The sequence below is a fragment of the Argentina anserina genome, chromosome 7, assembly GCF_933775445.1.
Source record: "Argentina anserina chromosome 7, drPotAnse1.1, whole genome shotgun sequence".
NCBI lineage: Eukaryota > Viridiplantae > Streptophyta > Magnoliopsida > Rosales > Rosaceae > Argentina > Argentina anserina.
In genome coordinates this window covers 6,147,777-6,172,770 of record NC_065878.1, presented here as the reverse complement: position 1 = coordinate 6,172,770, position 24,994 = coordinate 6,147,777, and the positions used below count along the sequence as shown (strand labels likewise).

At 41.7% G+C, this 24,994-nt stretch overlaps 4 protein-coding genes across 6 annotated transcripts in view; 1 reads left to right on the top strand and 3 right to left on the bottom strand.

Moving 5' to 3' along the window:
• Positions 1 to 24,994, bottom strand: part of LOC126801503 (diphosphomevalonate decarboxylase 2) — a 191,966-nt gene that overhangs the window by 53,661 nt on the left and 113,311 nt on the right. The gene's annotated exons all lie outside the window — the stretch shown is intronic.
• On the bottom strand, positions 13,251 to 15,992 carry LOC126801507 (GDSL esterase/lipase At5g03610-like). Of its 2 annotated transcripts, none has more exons than XM_050528878.1 (4): positions 15,573 to 15,992; positions 14,720 to 14,994; positions 13,739 to 14,054; positions 13,251 to 13,518 (listed from the first exon to the last, which is right to left on the bottom strand). In XM_050528878.1, exons 1-4 carry the CDS (start codon positions 15,847 to 15,849, stop codon positions 13,298 to 13,300), a joined length of 1,089 nt encoding a protein of 362 aa, XP_050384835.1. In that variant the 5' UTR covers positions 15,850 to 15,992; the 3' UTR covers positions 13,251 to 13,297. The 2 variants fall into 2 exon arrangements, with proteins under 2 accessions (XP_050384835.1, XP_050384836.1); XM_050528879.1 differs by having other exon boundaries at positions 13,251 to 13,515.
• LOC126801506 (organelle RRM domain-containing protein 1, chloroplastic) lies at positions 16,368 to 21,011 on the bottom strand. Of its 2 annotated transcripts, none has more exons than XM_050528876.1 (9): positions 20,686 to 21,011; positions 20,502 to 20,599; positions 20,182 to 20,398; positions 19,996 to 20,093; positions 19,837 to 19,902; positions 18,459 to 18,542; positions 17,166 to 17,234; positions 16,971 to 17,077; positions 16,368 to 16,820 (listed from the first exon to the last, which is right to left on the bottom strand). In XM_050528876.1, exons 1-9 carry the CDS (start codon positions 21,006 to 21,008, stop codon positions 16,728 to 16,730), a joined length of 1,155 nt encoding a protein of 384 aa, XP_050384833.1. In that variant the 5' UTR covers positions 21,009 to 21,011; the 3' UTR covers positions 16,368 to 16,727. The 2 variants fall into 2 exon arrangements, with proteins under 2 accessions (XP_050384833.1, XP_050384834.1); XM_050528877.1 differs by having other exon boundaries at positions 20,682 to 20,851.
• Positions 23,107 to 24,842, top strand: LOC126801514 (uncharacterized protein At4g14342). Its single transcript, XM_050528888.1, has 3 exons — positions 23,107 to 23,221; positions 23,307 to 23,516; positions 24,607 to 24,842. Exons 1-3 carry the CDS (start codon positions 23,216 to 23,218, stop codon positions 24,652 to 24,654), a joined length of 264 nt encoding a protein of 87 aa, XP_050384845.1. The 5' UTR covers positions 23,107 to 23,215; the 3' UTR covers positions 24,655 to 24,842.

Below are 24,994 nucleotides of genomic sequence, written 5' to 3'. Positions count from 1 at the left end.
TTCGACTCCCAACTCAAGCAAAATTTAAAATTTTATGCATTTGGGTTGATTATCAACCCATGGGCGTGAATTGGGTTGGGAGTATAGCCTACTTATTATGAGTTCGGTAAAAAACCATAACCGAACCAACCCGAACTAAAATTCAGCAACTTGATTATTTCGGCCCATCTCATTCAACTTTGGTGTCAGTTTCTATTTTGGGCCAACCGATTAGGTCGGTTTTGAAAATGGATTGGGCTGAAAACTGACCCAACTCGACTTTGCCCAGCCCTACCTGTATGGATCTTGCATCTGAAACAGCTACTCATATTGTTCCTTATATGGATCTTGCATCTAAAACAACTACTCATATTGTTCTCGGACTGGTTTTGGTTGAGTATTTACACTCTTGGTTGCTCTCGATCACCTTAGTTACTGTTATAGTTACAGTTACTCTCTTTTTTACACTGCTTTCATGACAAATGCAAAGCAGCAATTCCTCAGAGCGTCAAGTCACATGATTACCTGATTACTTTTACAGTTTTGACTTATTGATGCATTTGTGCATCTAATTATGAGTTATTAGTCATGCAGTTTTTGTGAATGTATTTATGCATCTCATTATGTTTTATTGTTTTCCTTCTATGCTTTTGCATTGCCACTTATTTTATATAATTTTCGTCATTCTTCTTCAAAAAATAAAAACTCATTAAAAATTTTCTTATGGGGTTCTAGGCTTTTAACTTTATGGCTAATTATCTTTGTGAGTAAAACTTTGGGGAGCACATCACGTGTACCGGTTTTGCCAATACCAAACCTTTGCCCACGGTATAGCCACACTAGGGAGTTGACCCCTTATAGATTTTCAAATTATGCCATATAGAGACGTGATTAGTTAGTGGAAGTGATTACATCAGTAGAATTGACCGTTCTAACAACAATGGAGAGTAATTTTGAAATTTAATTACTATTTCTGATTGGACTTGGATCCTGTCGTGAGCAAGGGAATGACGTGACCTTGCTAACCTATTACAAGATGATGACACGTGGCCGCCATGATCTAATGGCATACAATCCATTTCATTTATGTGTTTCTCCTTCTCTGTGTTTTCGAACAAAGAGAAGAGAAAAAAGAGAAGAGAGAAGGAGAAATACATAACTGATCATGGCGGCCACGTGTCATCATCTCAGCAAGCATTCCCTTGCTCAGGAGAGAATCAGAGTCCTTACTGATTTGGAGATAAGGGTTCAACTCATCTTCTCGGCTTCTCCCATGTCTCTCTTTTTTTTTTAGTATTTTATTTTCAAGCAATTAAGATTTGCTTCTCCAATTAGTGTCTCATTTCTCTGGCCTAAAAAATGAAAATTAATGTCTCATTTGGACAAATTTTCCTAGTCTCCTACGCCCTTTATTCTTGTAGCATGTTTTCCTAATCAATCAGTGACTATTTTCTCATATGTATACAATCTGTTTGTACTGCTCCACGTAGTCGATCGAAACATTCATACTTGAAAACATGGAATTATACAAAATTTATTCGATAAATATCGTAAGAGAAAAGCAATGAATTGATTGACATGCACCATCTGAAAGCTTTAGTGTTTAGTATTAGTGTTAATTTTTTGAACCTCCTAATTGCGATTTGGGTGTTGCTAAATGTACTTAGCAAATTTATTCACATACCCAGCAAAATAAAATTACCCCTTCATTTCCAATTTTGTCCTTCCTCAAAGAACAAGAAAAAGATAAAAAGAACTTGTGATTACACATACCCTGCAAACCTGTAAGGTCAAGCGGAGAGAGCAGAGAGGTCAATCCTTGAAGAACCCAGACAATTTAGATAAGAGGGATGAGATCATCCACTCATGCACCAACACCGTCAAGTTTAATTGATATAAACAATCATTTGTTTCTCAATCAAGTCTTTCATACGAGTCTCTGAAAATTGTATTACATGATTCTTAACAGTAGTGTATGAATGACCTAATCAATGGGGTTACGACTACATATGAAATAGGACCGTATGAAATATCTGTTTACAATGATATATCTTTCTCCCTCCTTTCTTGATGAAAGCATTAGTTTGAGGGATGAACAACAAAATCGATTCGACAATCTGAGATTGAGAAGAAGTTTGCTGGGTGGATGATCAATGATTCATCTCACAAAATTCTTATGAATTTGAAGAACAACTTTTTTCCGTAGGTTACCTGATCAAGATCAAACAACAAAGTTCATGATCAAGAAATTTACAGGGGTTTATTTTATTTATGAAATCAACAACCATTTTGCTATGGGTGTATTTTTTAGAGGGTAAATTGAGAATATTGAACAAAACATAATAGGACTGGGTATATTAACAAGTTTGCTGGGTACATTTAGCAACACCTTGCGAGATTTCTGGCTAAGCCACTGCCTACTATTAATGATGACAGGTCGAGTTCCACTATACCCAACTTACTCTATCCTTCGATTGTAGAAAAGAATAAATGATCGAGCTTTGAAGCAAACAGCGGATAAAGATTATCTATGGAGCTTCAATAAGATGTCATAAAGTCAGCAATGCATCCAATTAAGAGCATGTAAAATTCGATTGTTTCCAATAGAGAATATTGATCTTTCATAGATTCTTTTGAAACTGCAAATTAATAATGAAGATACGTGGCTAACTGTCACTTGTTAAATGAGAATATTGAGCTAATTAACCGATCTCATATCTGTATAGAATGCATCCATATAATATGGCCAACTCAAATTCTACATCCAATTTTCATATATAAAAAGCAAAGAATTATGCATGGCATCAAATCATCAATCAAAATCTACAACTTCCAGTTTGACCAAGTTGAGCAACCATCCATTATACGATTGAAGCCGGAGAATTATGCAACTTTATTCTTGAACAAATACTCCAAAGTCCAAACTGCATTGTATACGCAAACAAGTGAAACAACTTTCTGATCTTTCTACTGCAAGTTGATTTTTATATAATGTGACTAATGGCTCCTTACATCATCGATATGTTTGTATCTTCTATTCGGTCTAGAATTTTCTGAATAAAGTTCTGCAATAAAAATAAAAGGATCGGATATTTAAGTAGTGGGCACAGAATATTTATATGACGTATGAAAGTTGAAGTTTTTACTGCTTATAAGCACTAGCCGCTCTAGTCATTCTCCAATATATCATATCATTCTGCCGGTCATAATCTCCGAGGGAATACAGAGATAGAGAACTATTGCTTGCTAGAAGAGAAGATCGAGAGAGAATAAGCGCAATGTCGAGGTCTTCATCAAGTCTCAGTTTGCAGGTCACCGAACCAGCTCCACCCCGAATTCTTCGTCTGGAGCGGAAACCTACTTTCGGAAAAAAACTGGAAACTATTGAGGAGGAGAACGAGCAAGGAGGTCACAGCTACAATCGCAGTGAGAAGAAACCTGCTTTTGGATCTACAAATAAGGCTGACTTCACCAAACAAAGTCATGCTCTGGTGGCTCGCAGATCAAGCTAGTAATAACACTACACAATATATATATACGTATCGAAAGTGTTTAGTTAATGAGTTAATTAAGAAGTTGTCTGAAGGGTTTGGGTAATACATATATATAATAAAAATTGTTGTTCTTAGATACATCATGAGGCATGGTTCTGGTGAATTATAGTATGCCACTGTAAACAACAATTGGTTAGCTCTTGAAATATATAATATTTGCCAGAAAGTATGCATACATGCATGCATGTGTGTGTGTCACACGTATATATCTTCCTGCTGACTTCTTCATTCCTAATTCCTAGGGTTCTTATGGATCAACATACATTCATACATGCATATATATGGTGTCGATCATTATCACTAGCTAAACTACGTAACTTTAGATACAACTACCATGAATAATTGCATACAAAAACAAACAAAACGAGAGCATAATCAGATCACAAGTGCAACCATGCATTTTCACACAACCGTACGTGTAGTGAGTTCTGTAATTGGCGATGTGAATTCTAAACAACAATGAGGTTTTTCATTTATGCATGTGCGTAGCTTTGTTTTGGGTTGTGCTGGTTTGTTTTCAATCTTGTGTTGTTCTTCTTGTCTACCTTGATGGCTATTGGAGAATTGCTGCAATGTCCATCGCTTGGTACACGTACTGATCGACGCACAGCGGCACAGGTTGGTATCAATCTATATGAGTATATCACATGCATATATTGTGACTCTAAATACTCCATCTATATATAGTTATATACCAGTTCACTTTCTAGCTAGCTTCTCTCCAATTCTACTTCTCCTATTTCTTGGAATGCTATTTATTTGTTACGGGAGCTAAATCTGGGGATCGAATTTCTCGTAGCTTTTTATTCCGGTGTGTCAGCTTAGTGGGACCTGCACACAACACAAGTCAAAGTAAAAGGGCCAACGATGCGCCGGCCTTTGACCTTTCAAAACTTAAGTTAGTATCTGGTGCGGAATAAGTTCGAGAGTTAAGGACTTAAGAATATGTTACCTCTTTTAGATGGTTTAGACAACCTATTTATAGGTGTATTAGAGAATGTGTATGACCATTCCCTCGATGTGGGAATGCATGCCAGTACATAGCGCCTATAATTTAGGTGAGCCACCGTGGGTCTGAAGTCTTGACAGCCGTCGTTGAACTTGAAGAGGATGACGAGGCATATGAGGCACATGTGCCAGCGGCCAACGATCCGGCACAGTGAAGACGCCTGGTTCAACTTCCATGAGGTGGAAAAGAGGCTCACGCAGATAAGTGTGCGTTTCAGTTGTGATGCTCATGTGGTGGAGATGAGGCTCACGCGGGTAAGTGTGCGTTTCATTTGTGATCATAATGTGGTGGAGACAAGGTTTAATTAATATTGTCCGTAGGTGACGGCCAAGGTGCACGACGCCTGGGACTTCTTGAAGGCCCAATTTCAAACGAAGGTGGTCGAGGACGAGCGGGTCATCCAGGAATATGTCGCCGCCAATGAATCACTCCTGGTGAGGGTGAAGGAGTTGGAGGACTGGCAGGTGGTCGATGGCTCCCGGGTGGATGAAGCCAAAGGGCGGTTGGGGAGTTGCGAGACGAGCTCTAGAAGAGCAAAGACTCTCTTACGGAGAGCAATGCCAGGATTGTCGAACTGGAGGGGTAACTGGTGGAAAGAGAGAAGGAGAAGGCATGGAACCAGTCGGCTGCGACCTTAGAGGCCCGGAAAAAGGAGTGGAAGGAGAAGCTCGATGGGGCGTGGGCCGAGAAGCTTGCGTGGAAGCTGGTGGCGAAAGAAGCTGACTTCGTGCTGCGCCAAGAGGCGGCAGAAAAGGAGCACTTGGAGGAGCTGCAATGGTCGAAGGAGGCGTATCTGGAGGGTTGCAGTGACGGCCGGTGATGAGGGTTCAATAATGGGCGGTAAGACTTTTTCGAGTTTGCCGTGAAGTGTGGCTTCGTCATCCTCTAAGAGGCGTGGAAGCACCTCCAGATTTCGGTGCCCGTACCCGGCCAGCATGGTCAAGTCAGGATGCCGCCCGCTGGGCCCTTGCCCAATCTCCAGGTGGTTGTGTTCCGAAATACCCCAACGCCCTCCGCACAGACGCAAAGTCCAGGAACCGGTCGAGGACATGGGCAAACTCCTTCCCAATCGTCAACGCCTCTGCAGTGCGCCCAATTGGAGACCTCGGCATCGGATGCTAGAGCCCCGGTACGCAAGAATCCACCGACGACCTCCTCGATGCCTATGATGCCATATGGTCGAGGCCGTGGTCGAGGGATGGGGAATATGCCAGAAGGGGGGCGAGCCCAGCCTGTAGGGTAGCCTTAAGAGTATTTTTCCTTGTAATTGTTTTTTTTAATTGTACCTCCAGCCGAGCCACTTAAATGAAAATGGAGATTCAAACACTTATTTGTTAACTGCAAATGGAGTTGACACTTTTTTTTATTTTAGCCCATCGGGCTTAACCTATCCTCATGCTAGACTTTCTTGGAATCCTTCAGATGGCTGGCGACCGTCGATGTCTCGGCCCAACCGTCTCGAGGGTAGGTTGTGTAGGGGGAATGAGAGCTTCTCCCAACCCTCTGGCAACAAAGTGCAACCTATTGGATGCCAAGTTGGATCTCCTCTACACCACTTGTCTTCCGAGATCTATCATGGCATAAGTGGGGTAGTAAAGCAAATCTGCCTAGCGACTGTGCATTCTCGTAGGCAACAGCAGCGCAGAGCAAAGGAAAAAGGAGTCCGAACGACTGCCGAGGGTGACGATACCAGGCCCGGCAACTTTATTTCTCATTAGTGTAGGAATGTGCCTGGCCGGTGCGGCCAGGGCTAGGATAGGACAATTGTGGCCTTCATGTAATGTTGTAAACATTGTTGTCTAAAAAAAATTATCGGGGCGATTTACCCTTTGGCAGTCAGCCGTTTGTTTAGTTCATTTTGGCGAATAATCGTGTAGTAAATTGACATTTTAACTAAAGTGAAGAATGTTATGGAGATAATCAAAGCATATATCATGAAAGCCTTTGTTTATTGACTAAGTCTGTAGGACAAATAGTACAAAGAGAATCCGGAGATAAAAATGATGGAGATGTAAAATTAGGGATCAACTATTGTAACAGAGATAACTACCAGGTGACTGAAACCGGGGGCTACTTGGGGAAGTAGAGGAGATGTTTAGCATTCCAGGGGTGTGCTGACTTGCGTCCGGATGTGTCCTGGAGATAGAATGTGGCCGGTCCAGCCGCTTCAATTATTTCCATAAGACCTTCCCACTTAGGGTGTAAACCAACAGGCTGGGGCCTAACCTCTTTCATCCTCTAATCACCGACCGCTAGGAGGCGGGGATCAACCTTCTTGTTATAGTGTAAGGAGATATGTTGCTTTCAATTGATATTCCGTAGGTAGGCGTTATCTCGGCGTTCTTAAAGCAAGTCCATATTGAGCTAAAGGCCAGCGACGTTATATCTGGGTCCTAGCCTTCGACTCGCTCGGAGGGAACCTCAATCTCTATCGGGATTATGGCCTCGGTGCCGAAAGCTAAAAGGAAAAGAGACTGCCATGTGGCCGTTGTCAGGGTCGTCCGGAGCACCCACAATACCTCTGGGAGTTTCTGAGCCCAAAGTCTGGTGGCCTCGTTGTGGCGCTTTTTCAGGTTCTGCTTGATGAGCTTGTTGATGGCTTCGACCTGACCACTACTCTTGGGGTGCGCTAGGGAAGCATACAAGATGGTCGTGCCATTCTTATGGGAAAACGCCCTGAACTTATCGTTGTAGAACTAGGTGCCATTGTCCGTGACAAAAGCCTCCGGGATGCCGATCGACAGTACACTCAACGCCATAAGAAGTTTATCACCCAGTCCGTTGTGATCTTTGCCATTGGTTCTGTCTCTATCCACTTAGTGTGGTAGTCTACTGCCACAATTGCATACCTGAATTGACCTGGGGCGACCGACAGTTCCCCAATCAAGTTAAACCCCCACTGTGCTAAAGGGACTCGGGAGATGATAACTGAGAGTGGGATAGATGGGCGACTTATGTAGCTGGTATACTGGTGGTATTGTACACATGCCCCAACTATAGCATTGGCGTCAGCCTCCATCGTGGGCCAGTAATAATTCCCGGAGGGCTTTAAAGGCTAGGTTCCACGCTCCTGCATGGTTGCCGCATACCCCACCATGCAACTCGTTTAACACCTATTGGCCCTGCTCCGGGGCCAAACATTTAAGCTATGGGAAAGACTGACCGCACCGGTAAAGTTACCATATTAGACCATGTAGAGGGTGGCCTTATGCCGTAGACATTTTGCTTCAGTTTTGTCGAGCGGCAACTGTCCGGTTGTCAAGTAGGCGATAAAGGGGTTCATCCACGATGGTGGGGGAGGTTGTTCGATGGTGAAGATCTCCGAATAGGGCCGGGGTATGCTTGATTGTTCCAGAATTTCCACATAGACGTCGGGGATTGCCACCTCCGGCTCAAAGGTAGCTAGTCGGGTGAGAGCATCCGCCTTCGCATTCTTAGCCCGGGCGATCTGTTTGACTTCAAAGTGGTCGAATTTCTGGAGCAGTGACCCAACCAAATTTTGGTATGAGGTGAGCCGGGGTAGGTTGGATTGATAGTTTCCATCAACATGGTTGACCACCAATTGGGAATCGCTGTAAATCCGGACGTTGGTGGCCACTAACTCTCGACATAACTGGATCCCGGCAATCATCACCTCTTATTCGGCTTTATTCTTGGAGGCTTCAAACCGGAACCAGAGAGCATAGGGGTATTCATGCCCCTTCGGGTCAATGATGATCACACCTGCATCGCTGCAGTTTTTGTTGTTCCCATACCGGCGCCGGTGCGTCTGCCGCTGTATTGGGATATGTGGCGTCTTCTGCGGGGATAAACTCCACGATGAAACCGGCCACGGACTGTCCTTTCAGCGATGTGGTCTGAATTGAATATCAAATTCTCCAAGCTCAACCGCTTATTTTACCAATCGCCTAGACGTCTCAAGGTTGAAGTACCTTGTGTAATGGTTGGTTAGTTAGTACATGGATAGTATGGGCTTGATAGTATTGTAGAAGGCGTCGGGCGCTGGTGATCAGTGCTAAGGCGAGTTTCTCGATCTCCAAATACCTGGTCTAGGGGCCATTCAGACCTTTGCCACCATAATATACTAGGAGTCCCTTGGTTTCGTCCCTCCGGACTAGGGTGGAGCTCACTGATGTCTGAGAAACTGCCAAGTATATTAATAAAATTTCCCGAGGCACTGGGGTTGACAATGTCGAAACTGACCCTAGGTATTGCTTGAGCCGGAGAAAAGTTGTCTCCTGTTCTGGGCCCATGTGATATCTTTCTTGTTCTCAGTCCGCATCAATTGGAAAAATGGTGCACACTTATCTGTCAGGTGGGAGATGAAGCGGGCGAGGGCTACCACTCGGCCGGCGAGGCATTGGACTTCATCTCCATTACTGCTTGGACCTTTTCAGGATTAGCCTCTATGCCTCTTTTCGCTCACCATGAAGCCTAAGAACTTACCTCCTGCTATGCCTATCACACACTTTTCCGGGTTCAACCGCATGCCGTAGTGGAGTAGAATGAAGAATAACTTGTGGAGGTTGGCGATATGTCCCTCCGGCATTTTGCTCTTGATGACCATGTCATCCACATATACCTCCATAGTCTCGCCTATTTCTTTCTCGGACATTCGAGTGACTGCCCTCTGATAGGTTGCCCCAGCATTTTTCAAGCTGAACGACATACCTTATTGCAATACAGTCCCTTATCAGTCACGAAGGCAATGTCCTCTTGGTGATCTGGGTACATCTTGATTTGGTTGTAGCCCGAGTAGGCGTCTATGAAACTTAAGAGCCCAAAACCGGCAGTCATGTCTACCAATTGGTCTATCTGAATCGGTCTACCAACATTCACCACGAGCCATTTGGCTTCTTAACCATTACCACGTTAGAGACCCACCTGGAGTAGCTGATTTCCTAGATGAACTTGATGTCCCGAAGTCGCCCTACTTCTGATGAACTAGCCTTGACCCCGGTAAGATATTTAACTTGTGGGAGATGAAGTCGGTGGATATTCCAGGCATGTCCACATATGTCCCTAAACCCGGAGATATGCCACCAGCTGGTTCTTCAGACTTGGCCCTAAACCCGTTCCGATATGGATCTTCCGGTCTGGATGCGTGTCCGATAAGCTTATCCATTTGTTTCCTCAACGGCCGCCGGACGTGCCCGCATGGGGTGTTTGGCGACATTCTTCCTTTGTACTTTGAAGAGCTCTTGCCCCCTTGGGGCCTCTTCCCGCGGATTATTAATGGTCCCCGTCGGAGCCACTAGAAGCGTCTCATACGGTCTTTGTCCCGCCGAGATGAGGTCAAAATGGTTCTGAAGCGTGTCGATCTCATCTCCTCTGATTGTCAAGATCCCCCATGGGGTTGGCACCTTTAGCATAAGCATGTGACTGGCGATTATATACTGCAGACCCCATAGCACATCCCGACCTAGGATGGCGTGGTAGGAGAACGGGCAGTCCACTATGAGGAACCGGGTGGTGATCCTTGTTTGCTTCCTCCCTGAATCAAGTGACAGGGTCATATAGTCAGAGCCAAGGGGCTGCAAAACTTCTCCAGAAAAGCTGACCAACGGGTCATGATTGCTGTAAAGTTTCGCCATGTCCAACTTGAGGTCTAGGAGGTCCGAATGGGCGCTTCCCCTTTGGAGAATTGGATTGTGTCCCACGTAGTCGGTGCGGCTTTGATACCCTGGCTGAACTCGTAGAGCTCCAAAGTCTATTGCCTCTTTTTTGATTTGTGGGGCGGAGCTCGGATCGCCTCGCCGCGCAAGGTTGTTATTTCTCCATGGATTTGTATGGCGTTGGCGTCCGTCGTTGGGGACTTATACCAATCCAGCCTACTAGTCCTGACCAGTTCCTCAATGGCAGACTTCAATGTATAGCAGGCGTCTCTGTCGTGCCCCGAGTCGTCATGGTAAGCACAGTATTTCCCCGTGTGCCTCTTCGGCCTTATGTCATATCGGCGCTTGGGGGCCTTGGAAGGAGACTCTTATGGCTCATATATGTCGGCATAAGACATGGTGAGGTTTGTGAAGACCTCGCTTTGGGGAGCCCTTTTTGCCTATATCCTGGCGCGTCGCAACCCCAAGCGGGATACGGGTCGGTCCGACCTCGTCTCCCCTGGCGGTCTCAGCGTCTGTCGCATTAACCCTCATCCCGGGTGTCCTATATGTTGGCACCCTGGGGTTGATCTAACCTGTCTCATGCGGACCGACGTTTGCCGTCACGGGCGTTGATATGCGTGGACGAGCCTACCCCATTAGGATTTCCATAAGTGGGATACTCGGCTTCCGCCCACCGTGTCGCCATTTCTATCAACTACTCGTAATTCTTGGGAGGATCCTCATTAATCTTGTTGAGGAAATCTCCCAACCTGAGCGCTTGCCGGAATGCCGCCCCGACAACAACATAATCCAAGCCGTGGCACCTCGCCTTGGCGGTCTGCCACCGGGATACAAAATCCCAAAGTTTCTCATCGTTCCTCTGCTTTATTCGAACCAAGGAGCTGGTATCCTGGTGGGAGTTGGCCTGTAAGATTTAACGGTTTAGGAATTTGCTCGTAAGTTCCCCGAAACTATCCATTGAGTTCGAGGGGAGACTGAGGAACCATCCCAAGGCGTGGAAGGCATGGCACGACTGAGCGTCTGTGTACTGCGTGCTGGCCAAGGTGGATTGGAAGTTTTCTAAATGGGTATACGGGTCAGAACGCCCGTTGTACTTGGTAACCTTGAGCAGTTTATCTGCCGAGAGGCGTCGCTCTGCTTGCACTAGCTAGGTACATGGGCCGGCCCGTCCTTTATATCCCCAGTGCAACGGACGTGGCTTGCCCTTTGCCTCAATCTCATCGACTCTGGAGGACAGTCGCTCTAGAGTATCACTTATGCGTAGTAGGAGTTGAGTTGGAAGATCTCGGGTGGGCTGGCCCACTTGGACCCCCAGGTCGTTCTAGTCCATATCTTGATCTCCTGCTTCCAGGTCCACATATTGCGCCGCCGGGGGGGGGGGGGGGGGGGGGGTTCCAACAAAACGTTGATTAGAGGCTCGGTGACTAGCACCGTCTTGGGCTGTGGCCATGGACGCTGTCGGGCTGCTGATTAACGGCTGTGTATCTCGGGTGCGGAATCGTTGTCGCGCTGCTTCCAAGGCTTTGTCCGCACTTATTCGGCCCTCCAGGGTAATCCGGAGGAGCTGTTGTTCTTTCTCCAGCGCTATTGAGCGTGCCAGGGCGGTACGCGTGGCCTGGCGCTCCAACCCCATCTAAGCTTGGAGTCTCTTGTAGTCTTGGAGTGCCAATTATAGCGCGACCTGGGGATCCGTGAAGGGTACTTAGGACGATCCCCCAGCCGTGGTCTGGGAGTCGGGGAATAACCCGACCCTGTGCTCAGGATCAAGGAACAATCTTAGCGAAAGCACTGTGTCTGCCTCCCGGGGGAGGGGTCTGGCGAGGCGACGACGGGTTCTCTTGTTCATTCGGAATCACCATTGTGTTAAGCTGGAAGTCTCGCTAACGAGGACACTCCTTCTAGTGCCAAATGTTACGGGAGCTGAATCTGGCGGATTGAGCTTCTTGTAGCCTTGTAGTCCGGTGTGTCAGCTCAGTGGGACATGCACACAACACAAGTCAAAGTCAAAGGGCCAGCAATGCGCCGGTCTTTGACCCTTCGAAACTTAAGTTAGTATCCGGTGCGGAGTAAGTTCAAGAGTTAAGGACTTAGGAATACATTATATTTTTAGCTGGTTTAGGCAGTCTATTTATAGGTGTATTGGAATATGTGACTGGCCATTCCCACGATGTGGGAATGCATGCCAGTACATAGTGCCTATCATTTAGGCGAGCCACCATGGATGGCGTCAATGGCGATACCCGAGCAAGCAGAGGAGCTACCTTATTGGCTTTCCTGCCTGCTGGGTCTTCCAGGTCTCCGGCCACCGGTCTGGTGACCGGAGCAAGAAGAGATTGAGCCGAAGATCACCCATTCATGGTGATGTTAACACTATTTTATTATCTCATAGTTATGTACGTAAAACTATCGAAAAAGGTAATCAGTTTGTTTATTGGTCTAGCTAGTTTAAAAATCATGAAAAAGATGACTAGATAGTGGCATGGTTACTATTTAATAACCTCTCGCCCCCTGATCAACCTACTGGATGCAACGCTCTTCGGGACAATGAGTATGAGAGATTGTCTAATTTGTTGTAATTGTATCTGAAGCAGCGGCTTGGATGCGAAGGATCCGAGAACGTACGTACGTACATTATATAGTAGTTTTTTTAGAGTAAACGCCATGGAGATATTGTGTTCTTAAAATCTTAATTAGTTACTTAAAATGTCCATAACAGAAATATATAGGTTGTTGGGGATACTCCAGCACTAGTACTCTGTCTTTGCCAAGGAAATCTAGTTAATATTGTGATACTTTCTTCACGTACGTACATTAACGATTATGGGTACACATCGAAGAGTGGAGATAGCCAGGGGTTGTACAGCCAGCGCGCACTCAACCTCAATGGAAGGAACTGGCATGGATAAATACCTTGAAACTTGTTAGACTGGTAGTATTTTGGGATGGAGTTTAGGCACTGTGTCATAATTAACCCTTATACACTGCGGTTATATGACGCGGGGGCTTACTCTAGCCCTTGTTTTCAAAAGCAAAAGAAATTGATGACTCGTTATACAGATACGTTATTAAGCAATTAAATCCAATCCAAGCCTCATGCATGGCACACGTACGTTGAACACCATCCTTAAAATTACATATTAATGCAATGGAGAAAGAGAAGACTCGATTGCAGAATAAACAGCATGCCAGCCATTTTGCGAAGGGTGCACCTTGTCCCAAAAGAAAGACCTGCCCGGATTACTGCACACTGTGTACATTTTCGCTCCACTTCTCCCGTCCACACTCCCACACGAGTATTCGCTGCTCACACCAACACAGCATGGCATCAGCATATTCTCAGATGCTGTCGAATTTCCTGCTAGTGAGTGAAAACAATGTGTCAATGGCATCGATCTCTCTGAACGCTAACTTTGTTCAAAGTTGCGAAGAGTACTAATAAGGTTTATCTATGCAACTTTGGCCTAGTGAAACGCCTTATCTATACCAATCAAGTGCGGATGTCAGGATCATTCGTTCAATAGCTATAAGAATTTACTTATATGATGAAAAGAAAGAAGGAAGATAATATTATCAATTACCTTGTTGCAGGTCGTGGTGTTGTTGAATTGCAGACAGAAATCCGTTATACAGGTCCAAGATTACAATGGTAGACCTCCTAGTTGTATGATTTTTTAACTCTTCAACCTTCTGGTGCAAAATTTGGTTGTGGAATCTTGAAGCTGCGTTCAGACTTTCGCTGCAATTCTGATACGAAGAAAGAATGGAGGTTACGGCTGGCAAACATCCCATGGGCGCTATTGATGTAACCAATATTCTTGGCACCCCCAAATCATTTATACGTTTTATGTTCACCACAAGCTGGTTAACAATCGATATGGACACCGCTGGCAAATCCTGCCAAATATCATCGATTCATCTTTCAATAATCGAAATAGCAAGTTAACAGATTCATGATTTATATCCCAACAGATGAAGAAAAATTCATGTTGTATCTTTCGCTGAACATGCACAAAATGCATGTCTTAAGCTTATTACCATTCTTTGCGAAAACTAAACAATTCGAATCATAAGTGGAAATTTAATTATTACGTTGAGAGAGAGAGAGAGAGAGAGAGAGAGAGAGAGGTCAGAGGACCATGCACATTTTTTTGTGATATTCACATGCGCGCACACAACAGACACGAGACATTCAAAACAGCATAGAAGAACTTCTCATAACCAAAGGTCAAAAGCTAAACATTCGAAATGTTGAACTGTTGAAGTAGCAATTAAGTAGCTAGGAACCCTAAAACGGCTAAAAGAGTGTCTTAAAAAACTAAACTGTCGAGTATGGTTTATATGATATATACGTAATTTTGCTTTACATAATCTGAGTCCAATACGTACTGCCTGCATGCTTGGAAAATATTATGTACGTACGTTCTATGTATGACTCGGTCACTAGAACTAAGCACGCATGACGTGTATAAATGAATTATGAATGCTAAACTCAAGATCTATGTCCAAATTACATTCATTGGTAAATCAATTAGCTAGGTAGAGTTAGTTTAACCACTAACCTGACTCTGGTTTCCTTTGAGAAAATAAGCAGCATAGTCGTTTCCAGCCAGTGATACAAAGGCGACGGACGAGTACAAGTCCCTTTTGGTGTACAATTTTTTTTCCACTAGTTGTTGGAGAAAATCGATTTGGGTAGTCATGTTTGGTGCACTGACCAGAGTCTCAAAGACACCAGTACCTCCATATGCAAAGTTCATCCCGTTCCTTAGTTTCGATTTCTTTACACGGTTTCTCCAATTGTATGGTACTGGAGATCTTGTACCAAAAAATGAAGCTACCATAGAAAAAGAAGCAACCGTTCAAAATTTGATTTGATAAAAACATATAACTGATATAAGTACTTATCTAATTAAAATTAAGAATGATGCATGTAATTTCAAGATGAGATTTTAACATTTGACGTATATATATGATAAAATCACTTGGTTACTTTTAATGGATTATAATCAGTTACATACCATGCATTTAATTTGTATTAGCGTTTGGAACATCTTATATACGTCAAATGGTAAAATCTTAAGCTAGAATTGTGTAATACAGAGGGCCATGGATCGATCGAGCTAGTGCAGAGAACCAAGGAATATCAAAACAGAAATTATATATATGACTAGCTAAGGGAGACTTAAAAGAGATGTAATACAAATTAAATGCATGGTATGTAACTGATCTTAATCCATTAAAAGTAACCAAGTGATTTTATCATATATATACGTCAAATGGTAAAATCTTAAGCTAGAATTGTGTAATACAGAGGGCCATGGATCGATCGAGCTAGTGCAGAGAACCAAGGAATATCAAAACAGAAATTATATATATGACTAGCTAAGGGAGACTTAAAAGAGATGAACGAACCTATATAATCAGTGAGCACCCGACCATCGGAGAAGCGGCCTGCCGGCTTTCCTGGAAAAGTGATTCCATAAGGTGGTTCCCATGAACCGGTGACGAATTTGACGCTATTCCCAGTATCAGCATACGAGTCCCCGAAAACGAAAAGCTTTACAGTAACCCTCTCATGGTGGTGATGGCGGTGGCGGTGATCGGAGGATACGGCAGAATGAAGTACTTGGGGACATGTGGAGATGTAGAGAAGAAAGAGACAGAATGAGAGGATGGACGTTTGCTCCATTTGTAAGCAAGCAGTTTTGGAAAATAGGACAGACAGACACTGCGGGTGGTCGTGTTTTTATACAGGATATGGCACACTCGTAGTAATCCAAAAAATTTAAATGCACTCCATAACTCATATTTGACATTGGAAAGATTTCCATTTTTGAGTTGATATTTGAGGAACTGAAAACTGGAAAACATTAATGGGTGGCAACGATTTTGCTAATTTGCTACATATGGGAAAACTTAAATTATAAATTTCGACCAGTATTGTGGACTTGTGCATCGCAACTTTTCTTCAATCTCTGAGGAGAAATAATTAAAAAGTTTCTATTAGGACCTCTAATTTCTCAATCGACTTGAAACATTTGTCTTCGAAGTCCGAAATTTCTTAACAAAAGTCTTGAATGACATACAAAAATAATGTATTGAACCAGAACTTCCCTGTTGTCTGGAGTCTGAACTCTTTGATAAATGTAAATCATGTAATTGATAGTCTGTGCTCGAATTTTGCATTTAACATGGGGACAACACATATACCAAAAACAAACTTAATACAACTAAATTGCATTAATAAAAATTACATCATCCTTCAAAAACCTCTACCGCTGTAAGGCATTTTATGGAAAACCTAACGCTGTAATATGAGGAGCCCCTAAATTTTCATATATTTCAAATTTTCTTAGTCATCAGGAAACACTCCACATGCTCTGTCATGACTCATGAAAACTTTCAGTGTTAGAAGGGTAGCATGAGAAATGAGAAAGCTATTGATTTTCAACGTAATTATCAATTTTTTCTTCTGTAAGGGGGCACACAGGAACATTGTACATAAAAAAAAAGCTGGTTACAAACATACTTCACTTTTTGGGTCAAATGTTTTCATTTCTCTTACTTTCATCTGGTGGCTGTTGATCTGCTTTGGCCTCTGCTATACCTTGGAGGGCTAGTCTTGGCAACATCAACAACTATCATCCAGCCATTAATGATCTGCCCAGAATATTAGCATAAAGCACAACAAGATTTAGTTTTTCAGAGTTATGTATATGTTCTGAAAACATGTAAAAAACGATACAAAAGAATAAAATTGGTGTTCAACATATGATGAGGATAAAAGAAAACTGAAAGGAATATTTTGACCTTGCCATTCATTTCATTGAGTGCAGCAGCAGCAGCTTCTTCGGTAGTGTATTCTATGAATGCATAGCCTTTGGACCTTTTAGAGATCTTGTCCATTATAATTTTTACTGTTGATGAAGTCAGATCATCAGCATCACAATTACCAAGATAAAATCTCATTTTCTGATAACAAGTATATTTATATTCAAGTATTACCTTCAACAAGCTGACCGAAGCCTTCAAATGCTTCTCGGAGGGTTTTCTCAGATGTATAAAATGATAAACCTGTAAGAAAGTAAGATGTTTTAAGCAGGTTTGAACAAATTTGGTAGCGAGGAGAAAAGATAAAATGGAGAACAGGTAATTCATGACTCATGAGGGTAAAGAGTGTTAAAACTCAGCAAAGCATAATAGAGGAATTTTTATTTGTTGTTAAATTATATTTGAAAATACTACGCTGCTGTCACAAAAAGAATACTGCATCTGTCATGCTTCTGATGAATCTCTCCTCCATTTATTTAGAGACTGCCCTAACTCAGCTAAAATTTGGAAAGCCTTCTCTAAACCTGGTAACATTTCTACATCTTTTAGTTTAGATTGGGATGCTTGGTTTTATGCTCAGCTTCCCAGGTGAAAGCTAGTTCTAACTCCATGTATAACCTCTCTATGCTCTCACGGAAAATGCCCCCTGTTTGATATTTCAAACTGAATATTGATGGCACTCGAAATTCCAATTCTGGAAAAATTGGTGCAGTGGAGTTATTAGAGACCACGCTTGGGTGGTTGGTTTTCAGGTTAACTTATAAATGGGATCTATTTTGGATGCTTGGGGTCTTCTGTATGGTCTTAAATCTGCTACTAAGTTGAGCATTGTCAAATTGGAAATTGAATCCGATTCTGCCATTCTGGTGGTAAACCTTATGCAGAATCCTGATTTTGGATGGCTGCAAGAATATCATGTCTAAAATGGAGGATGCTAAGTTGGTGCACATATTCAGAGAATATGATTGCTGACTCTTGAAAAGTGCAGTATCAACCATGATCTTGGTCTGATCACCTATGAAGAGCCCCTTGTTCGTGTTGCTCAGAATTTCTTAGATGATCTCAGCTCTGACTCTCGTGCCAGAAGACTGGTGCTTCTTATAATTCATAGTCTTTTTGGTTTCTATGTCTGAGCCTTTTTGGCTCCCTTTGTAAAAAAAACTGCGAGTACCATTTAAAACTGAAGAAGCATATGCTGTAAAAGTGAAGATTGGGTGGTCTAAATGAATGATGAATGAAAGGAATTGGAAAGGAGGTTTAAATTCAAGGTTTAAGAATAATTTCATAATTGGACTCTAGAAATCATATTTTATCTGTTAACAAAATCATTTAAAGTTACTTGCTATTATGAATATAGAAACACACTCATTGTTAAAGACACTCTACTAAAACTCAAATCCAAACACTTGTTGTAAATCATCCTATGGAACCTAAATGTTTAACATAGGAACTGAAGTCGCAACATACCAGTCACAAAAAGCTTCTTTGTTCTTGTGGGGGTTGTTTGACTTGCCTCCCCAGCCAAATCCTTAGGTTTCTTTATGTCATTACCTGATAAAATAAATACATGTTACTCATAACCATCGCACACATGCTTAGCAACTTAGTGGTAATGCCTTGAAATAGATCACGATCTAATTAATGCAAAGAAAAAATAATAATTGACAACTGGGTTCATGAAGAGAATTTCCAGATAGGTAATTTGTAAATGGACAGCAAAATTTGTCTATTTTTTCTAATTTTCTATGAAACTGAATTCTATAGTACAGTGTACAGAGCTTCATAAATACTCAACCAAGTCTCTTCCAAGATACATGATTGAGAGCAGACTAAACCACAATGATGTATTGGCTTTGTTGCATTCGTACTTCTTCTTACTCTCAAAAAGTTTGTTTCTATTGAGAATTCAAGGAAACAAGGAATCAAGCTAAATACAGTTTGATTTTGCCATTAAATTGAAGCTGCTTCATTTTAAGATGTGACTGATAACCTAAATACTTTTTGGCTCATTTCCTGCTGCTTTCTCACTCAGTAAGTGCTAACAGGCAATACTTGAGACCTGCTCTCTTGTCAATACCCGAAATTTACCAATATGAACTCAGGCCAGGCTATGCTGCTTGCTCCTACTATTACTTAGAAACAATAACCAAAAGGAATTCGCTGGTTTAAGGATTAGCATCCAACTCGCTTTTTCCTTCACTGTGGAACAACACATAGGCTTTTTCCATGTTTAACCAACAAGAACTAAAGAGCTCTAAGGAAGCCACATAGCTATCCAATTCTTGAATATTGTCTCGCGTCATGAATTTCACATTCTTGCCAACCCACTTCAATTTGCAGACATAGAAAAATTCTGCACTATCTTCTACTTCCTTGCTTGCTCTAGTGCTAAAGGATACATTGAAAAGTGTTTTCACAAGAATTTTATCATATTTAATTTATGCACACAATCTTGCCAGCTCACCTTTACTATGTAGATATAGAAAAAAGTCATCCAGAACCACGCTTCCCTATTTTCTACTTGCTCTAGTGTTCAATGATACATTAATAGTTTCTTGACTTTCTTCCAGAAGAATTTTATTGTATTCGATCTATGCACATAATTACTTGGATCCGTATGGTGATAATGCTCTCTGGTATTGACAGATGCATGCAGAACCAAGACACAAGTTGCTACTCTAACATACTTGTATCCCAAAGCAAGACATGCCATGGAATCAAGTTTGCTAATTTTAATACACATTTAAATTGTGAAGCATACTTATGATCTAGCAATGACAAGATACAAAACCATTAAAAAAAACATAACCAGATAGTTAATATCCAAGTTAAGAAATAGTAAAACCTCCATAGTCTTTAATTTCCGAGTCATAATTCTTGTCTAGCTGAACAGATAAAACACCAGGAACACCTGCAGTAAATGGAGAATTTAATACACAAGATGCAAAATAGATAAAACAGTGCAACTGTGAGAATCGAGAAAATATTCTAAATTTACACTTACTTGCCAGATTTCTGGCAGATTCTTCATCAAGTTCACAACAGAACCCAAAGTTAGATTGCCAAGAAACATGATACATACACATTTGCGCATCCCTCTCACTACAGGAAAACATACCACACCAATCAGCAAAAGTAAGTAATGTAAGGTAGCAGACATCAACAATTCCCACTCGTATAAGATACTTACTTTCCCAAGACCTTTGTTAGTATTTGAGCATAATAATCAACCATTTGGGCCTTTGTAACAACCCCGACCCCCGGTGTATCCATTCGAACAAGCCAGTGCTTGGTATTCCCAAGTGGAAATAACATTGTACTCGCACTTTGAACATTTGAAAAACTGTAATCCTTCTTCAAAGAACCAAAACCCGGGTCGGGCTTAACCAATAAAACACCTGGTAAACCTACAACAAAGACATGCATTGACAATATTGAACGACAGATTTTTCAGTGTCTTAGCAAAAAGCAATCGGACTGAACATGAGTATAAATGAAAAAGAGACTTACTTGCAAGCTTCTGGGAAGTTTGATAATCAACATCGCAGCAGAAGCCAAAATGGGTGTCCCAAGAAGCATCATATACACACATCTGAGCATCCTTCTCACTGCAGAAACCAACATCGGAGAAGCACAGTCAAGCTTGAGAATCGAGCAATATCCACAATGGGAGACAAAACTAAAGCTTACCCACTTGCCCAAAACTGTTTGAAGGGTTTTAACATAGTGCTCCATCACTTGTTGTTTGGAAGTGACCCCTTGTGGGGGAGTCTCCATGAGCACCATCCAGTGGCGGGAAGTTGAAGTTGAAGTTGAAGTTGAAGTCGAAGCTGAACATGGTTTGATAGAAGAAGAGTTGCAACAAGTGAGAGAATAAGACGATGGGTTTTGATGGGTTTGTGAGAATGGGAATCTGAGATTGGTATTATAAGGAGTTTCGGATTGGGCTTTGAGATGTTTGAATGATGAGTAGTTGTTGGATATGGTGAATGTTGCAGAGGGAGAGATAGACTTCATGGTTTTGCCCACTCTACTCCCACAAACCGAACCGTTTTGGTTTATGCTGTGTTTTGTGAGGCATATTTACGAAATTGCCCATCTGCGCTGCCTATAAAAGCCTATCATCAGCTTCTTCTTCTTCCTCGTTCAAAGACTCCTCTCCTGCGTTGTTGTGGTTCTCTTGAGTCTGAAAATGAAGATGATGCTCGGCCGTAATGCTTTCGTCTTGCTTTCACGTCAACAACAATTCCATGGCTTTGTTTCGATCGGGAGGAACCCATCGAACCAATGTGAGTAATGTCGAGGATGCAGTGAAGGTGTTCAATGAAATGCTTCACCCGCGGCCAGCTTCCAAATGGTCAAACATACGCCGTCATACTTGATGGTCTGTGTAACAACCAACAACTTCCTACGGCAATAGAATTGCTTAAAGAGATGGAAGCCAACAAGTTGGAACATAGTATTGTAGATTACTAACATTGTATAGGAGCTTTGTGCAAAGCTGGAGGAATTGAATCTGCAAGAGATCTCTTCTGTCGTTTGTCACAAAAAGGAGTTCAACCTGATGTGAGAACATACAGTATTATGATTCAAGGCCTGTGTCACTAAGTTGGAGATGGATTTCCAAGGTGTATATGAAAATGTTTTCGTGCATATAAATAAGAAGTATTAAAGAGAATAAGATATGCACTTAAAAGCTCAATCCATGCAAGAATTAGAAAGCTGTCAAGATTCGTAATCCAACTTTGACAGGCTCCACTGGACAGGTCAGATCGAATTAGAAGACGTATCATATATGGATAGAAAGCTGTAAGTCTAGTTTTTGTAGGATTTGGAATCGAATCAATATCGTATTCCTACAGGGAGATATGACCGAATCATTACTCGGATGTCCAGTGGACTCGGCAGAATTATCTCAGCCATTGATTTGCCTTTTGATCCAGGGGTTGTGAGGGAAAGTTTGGACCTTGTTTCTCCTATGTAGAGGCACGAATCTATATCAGATCACCATAAATTGTTGCACTAAAGAATGTCAAAGAAGTCATGCAACAAATAAATGAGAAGATGTAAGAAATTCAAAAAAGTCATGCAGCAAATAAATAAGAAGAGATAAGAAAAATCCTAAAGACTGCAACAATTAAGATTCTTGATGTCTCCCTAATTCAAATGAGGAAATGTGTGCAAAACAAATCAGCATTAAATGAGAAGAATTAATAGTCGAAGCATAATCATTGATGAGAGAATTGGGGGTGAAAGGAGTTGGGCCTATAACGCCAATTATATAACAATGAGACATCGCGGCTTGTGAAACTTATTCAAGAAATGGTGGTGTGAGTTTTTCTGAAGATGCACTAACTAGTAATTTGATAGATCGTTTATTGTGTACGAATTTAGATCCGGTTTTGTTGAAACGGTTAAAAGATTCACAAAAGTTGGTTTGAACTCTATTAAGCTCAGGGATGTCAATTTTTTCACCGCTTTGAAGTTTATTTCACTTAATTAGATTCAGAATCATTAATTTGAATGTAGACTGTGATGCAAGATTAGGATTTGCTCCTATCACTTGCTTAGTTTATTATTCTTCTTGGCCATAGCATTTGCAACTACGTACAGTCTCCTTTATAGGTCTTTAAGTCTAGGCTGCCTCTTTGCAGTTGGGTTTATTCTTCTGATGATTGTGTGTTTTACTTGTTTAGTCTAGGATGGTGGTAACTCGACATCATGTCTCCAATTAGGGGTCTACAAATAGTTTGTTGTTGCTAGTTCATACTGCATCTTTTGAGCGACTATGGGTAAGTGACAGTGTGTTACATGTTCGTTGTGTTCTAATGTTAAATAGAGTGATGTTGATTTAGATGTGAGAGTTACGGGGAGGAAGTAGAGGCAGTAGTGCGAAAATGTCACCGAGAGATCTAGAACAGACAACCGAGAGATCAGTTTTTTTTTTTTTAATCAAATTGGGGTCGTTGTATTGTGTCCACACAAACCGATAGAAAAGAAGTTAGAGAACAAATGCACGTGACCGCCTGCAGTAAATGTATTTTCACCAAATGTACCACGTATTACTACAGAGAGCCCCGTATACAGTACGCTTCGCATACGTTGTGTATCGTATGAACAAAGTATTCCCCTTTATTATAAACCGAATAGACATCAAGGTCGCCATTGTTGTTTTGTAGGGTTTCGTTTTAATTTCAGAGGGCGTCGTCTTCTCCACAGCCAATATGCAGGTATGGATCGAATCCCAATTTCAGCACCAAAACCCTAATTTCATCACCAACAATTGTTGACCTTGTGACGGGTTTGTGTTTGCAGGCGAGTGATCGGTTCAACATCAATTCGCAGCTGGAACATCTTCAGGCCAAGTACGTGGGAACAGGGCATGCTGACTTGCACAGATACGAATGGGCCGTCAATATTCAGCGTGATAGCTATGCCTCCTATGTTGGTCATTACCCCATTCTCTCCTACTTTGCTCTCGCTGAGAATGAGTCCATTGGGAGAGAGCGCTACAACTTTATGCAGGTTCGTTTTTCATTTTTGGGTCTCTTTTCTTGAATTGTTTCGATTGCTTTTGGATTTGTATGTAAGATTCTGTATTATGCCGTACGACGATTTGCTCAAGCAGACATAGATTAGAGGAATTGGGAATGTTGTATTGGCAATGGAGACTAGAGGAGGAGGTTTAAGAGGACAATGCATTTGTGCCATGTTCCAGAAAGTAGAGCTTAAGAAAACATAGATGATGTACACTGAAAGGAGGACCTTTATTTTGTTTTATTATTCAACATAGACTAGTTAGGTAATGATGAACGAGTTACTAGATTACTGCTCGTTACAAGTAGAAAGCATATATTTCAAACAGATTCTGCGCCATGGTAGTTGGGATAGGTTTTGTTTTGATCTCTCAAGTTTGTCTACAGCAGTTTTAGTTATTGAATAGATTGCTATCAGTGCCTAACCTTTGGTTTGTTATTTTTAAGCTGCGATGTTTTCTATCAAATACTGTATTCAATTTTTGGATCGATGGAGGCTAAAAGCCCAACATTACAAACAACTACATCTTATACTGTGTTTAATAAATACTATCCTTGTGTTTTTGTCGTAGTGCCACTTCAACAAAAGTTCTCGCCTTGAAGTTGGCTTTAGATTAGAATACCCCTTGGGACGCATTTTACGCACAAGTTAAAATTGAAATGAAATGGTATGTTGATCTTTTTGTAATGTGGTTTGTGTGGAGATCAGCTTAGTTTGTTAAGTTAGAGTTGAGCTTCTGAAAAAATTGTATAATGTCATCAAATGGTATACCATCTGAACCTTATGGCACTACTGAGTTTCTGTCTTGTGAGTATTACCTTTTTCTTTAAATTACTGTGACCAAGCTTCAAGTATTTTAATTGGCGTTAACGTACGTCTTAAGTGTGTACCCCACTGTTCTACTCCGACTTTGTGTATTTACCATGATGTTGTGTTACTTGGGCTTAATACTGGGTAACTGGCTCAACATATGGTGGACTTATATCTTAGGTACACATTAGATGACATATTTGTTCTATTTTAAACTCCAATATACTTATGTTATTCAATACTCACTATAAACTATTTTGGTGTGCAGAGAATGCTTTTGCCCTGCGGTCCTCCCCCAGAAAGAGAAGACGATTGAGAATCTTCTTGTTAAGATAAAGGCGTGAATCTAATGTCATCAGTTTGGTGTTTGCTGGAAGTAATTATTTGCTGAAACTATGTACTAAATTCACCTCTCTTACTAGTTGTAAGTTTGTTTTTATGCATTTGGAGATGAATAGTTGGAATGTAAACTTTTCAATAACAGATCTTAGTGCCTTTGTTATTCATCATCGGTAAACAGTCTTAAGTCAATGCTGTAGACGAGACCAGTTTTGCGAGCATTAGTAGTAAATGCTTGTTTCATATGCTATGCTTGTAGTGAGTTGAATCATGGTTATGGTAAGACAGTTATATATCTCACATGGTTTTAAATGCTG

Excerpts from the sequence above, each read along its gene's own strand:
- LOC126801506 (XM_050528876.1), bottom strand. The coding sequence starts at position 21,008 with ATGAAGTCTATCTCTCCCTCTGCAACATTCACCATATCCAACAACTAC. Across the intron at positions 20,399-20,501 it reads AACTTCCCAGAAGCTTGCAA|GTTTACCAGGTGTTTTATTG; the intron begins GTAAGTCTCTTT and ends TCTTTGTTGTAG. Across the intron at positions 19,903-19,995 it reads ATCTGCCAGAAATCTGGCAA|GTGTTCCTGGTGTTTTATCT; the intron begins GTAAGTGTAAAT and ends CATTTACTGCAG.
- LOC126801507 (XM_050528878.1), bottom strand. The coding sequence starts at position 15,849 with ATGGAGCAAACGTCCATCCTCTCATTCTGTCTCTTTCTTCTCTACATC. Across the intron at positions 14,995-15,572 it reads GGTGCTCACTGATTATATAG|CTTCATTTTTTGGTACAAGA; the intron begins GTTCGTTCATCT and ends TTTCTATGGTAG. Across the intron at positions 14,055-14,719 it reads TCAAAGGAAACCAGAGTCAG|GATTTGCCAGCGGTGTCCAT; the intron begins GTTAGTGGTTAA and ends GATATTTGGCAG.
- LOC126801514 (XM_050528888.1), top strand. Across the intron at positions 23,517-24,606 it reads AGCGCTACAACTTTATGCAG|AGAATGCTTTTGCCCTGCGG; the intron begins GTTCGTTTTTCA and ends TTTGGTGTGCAG.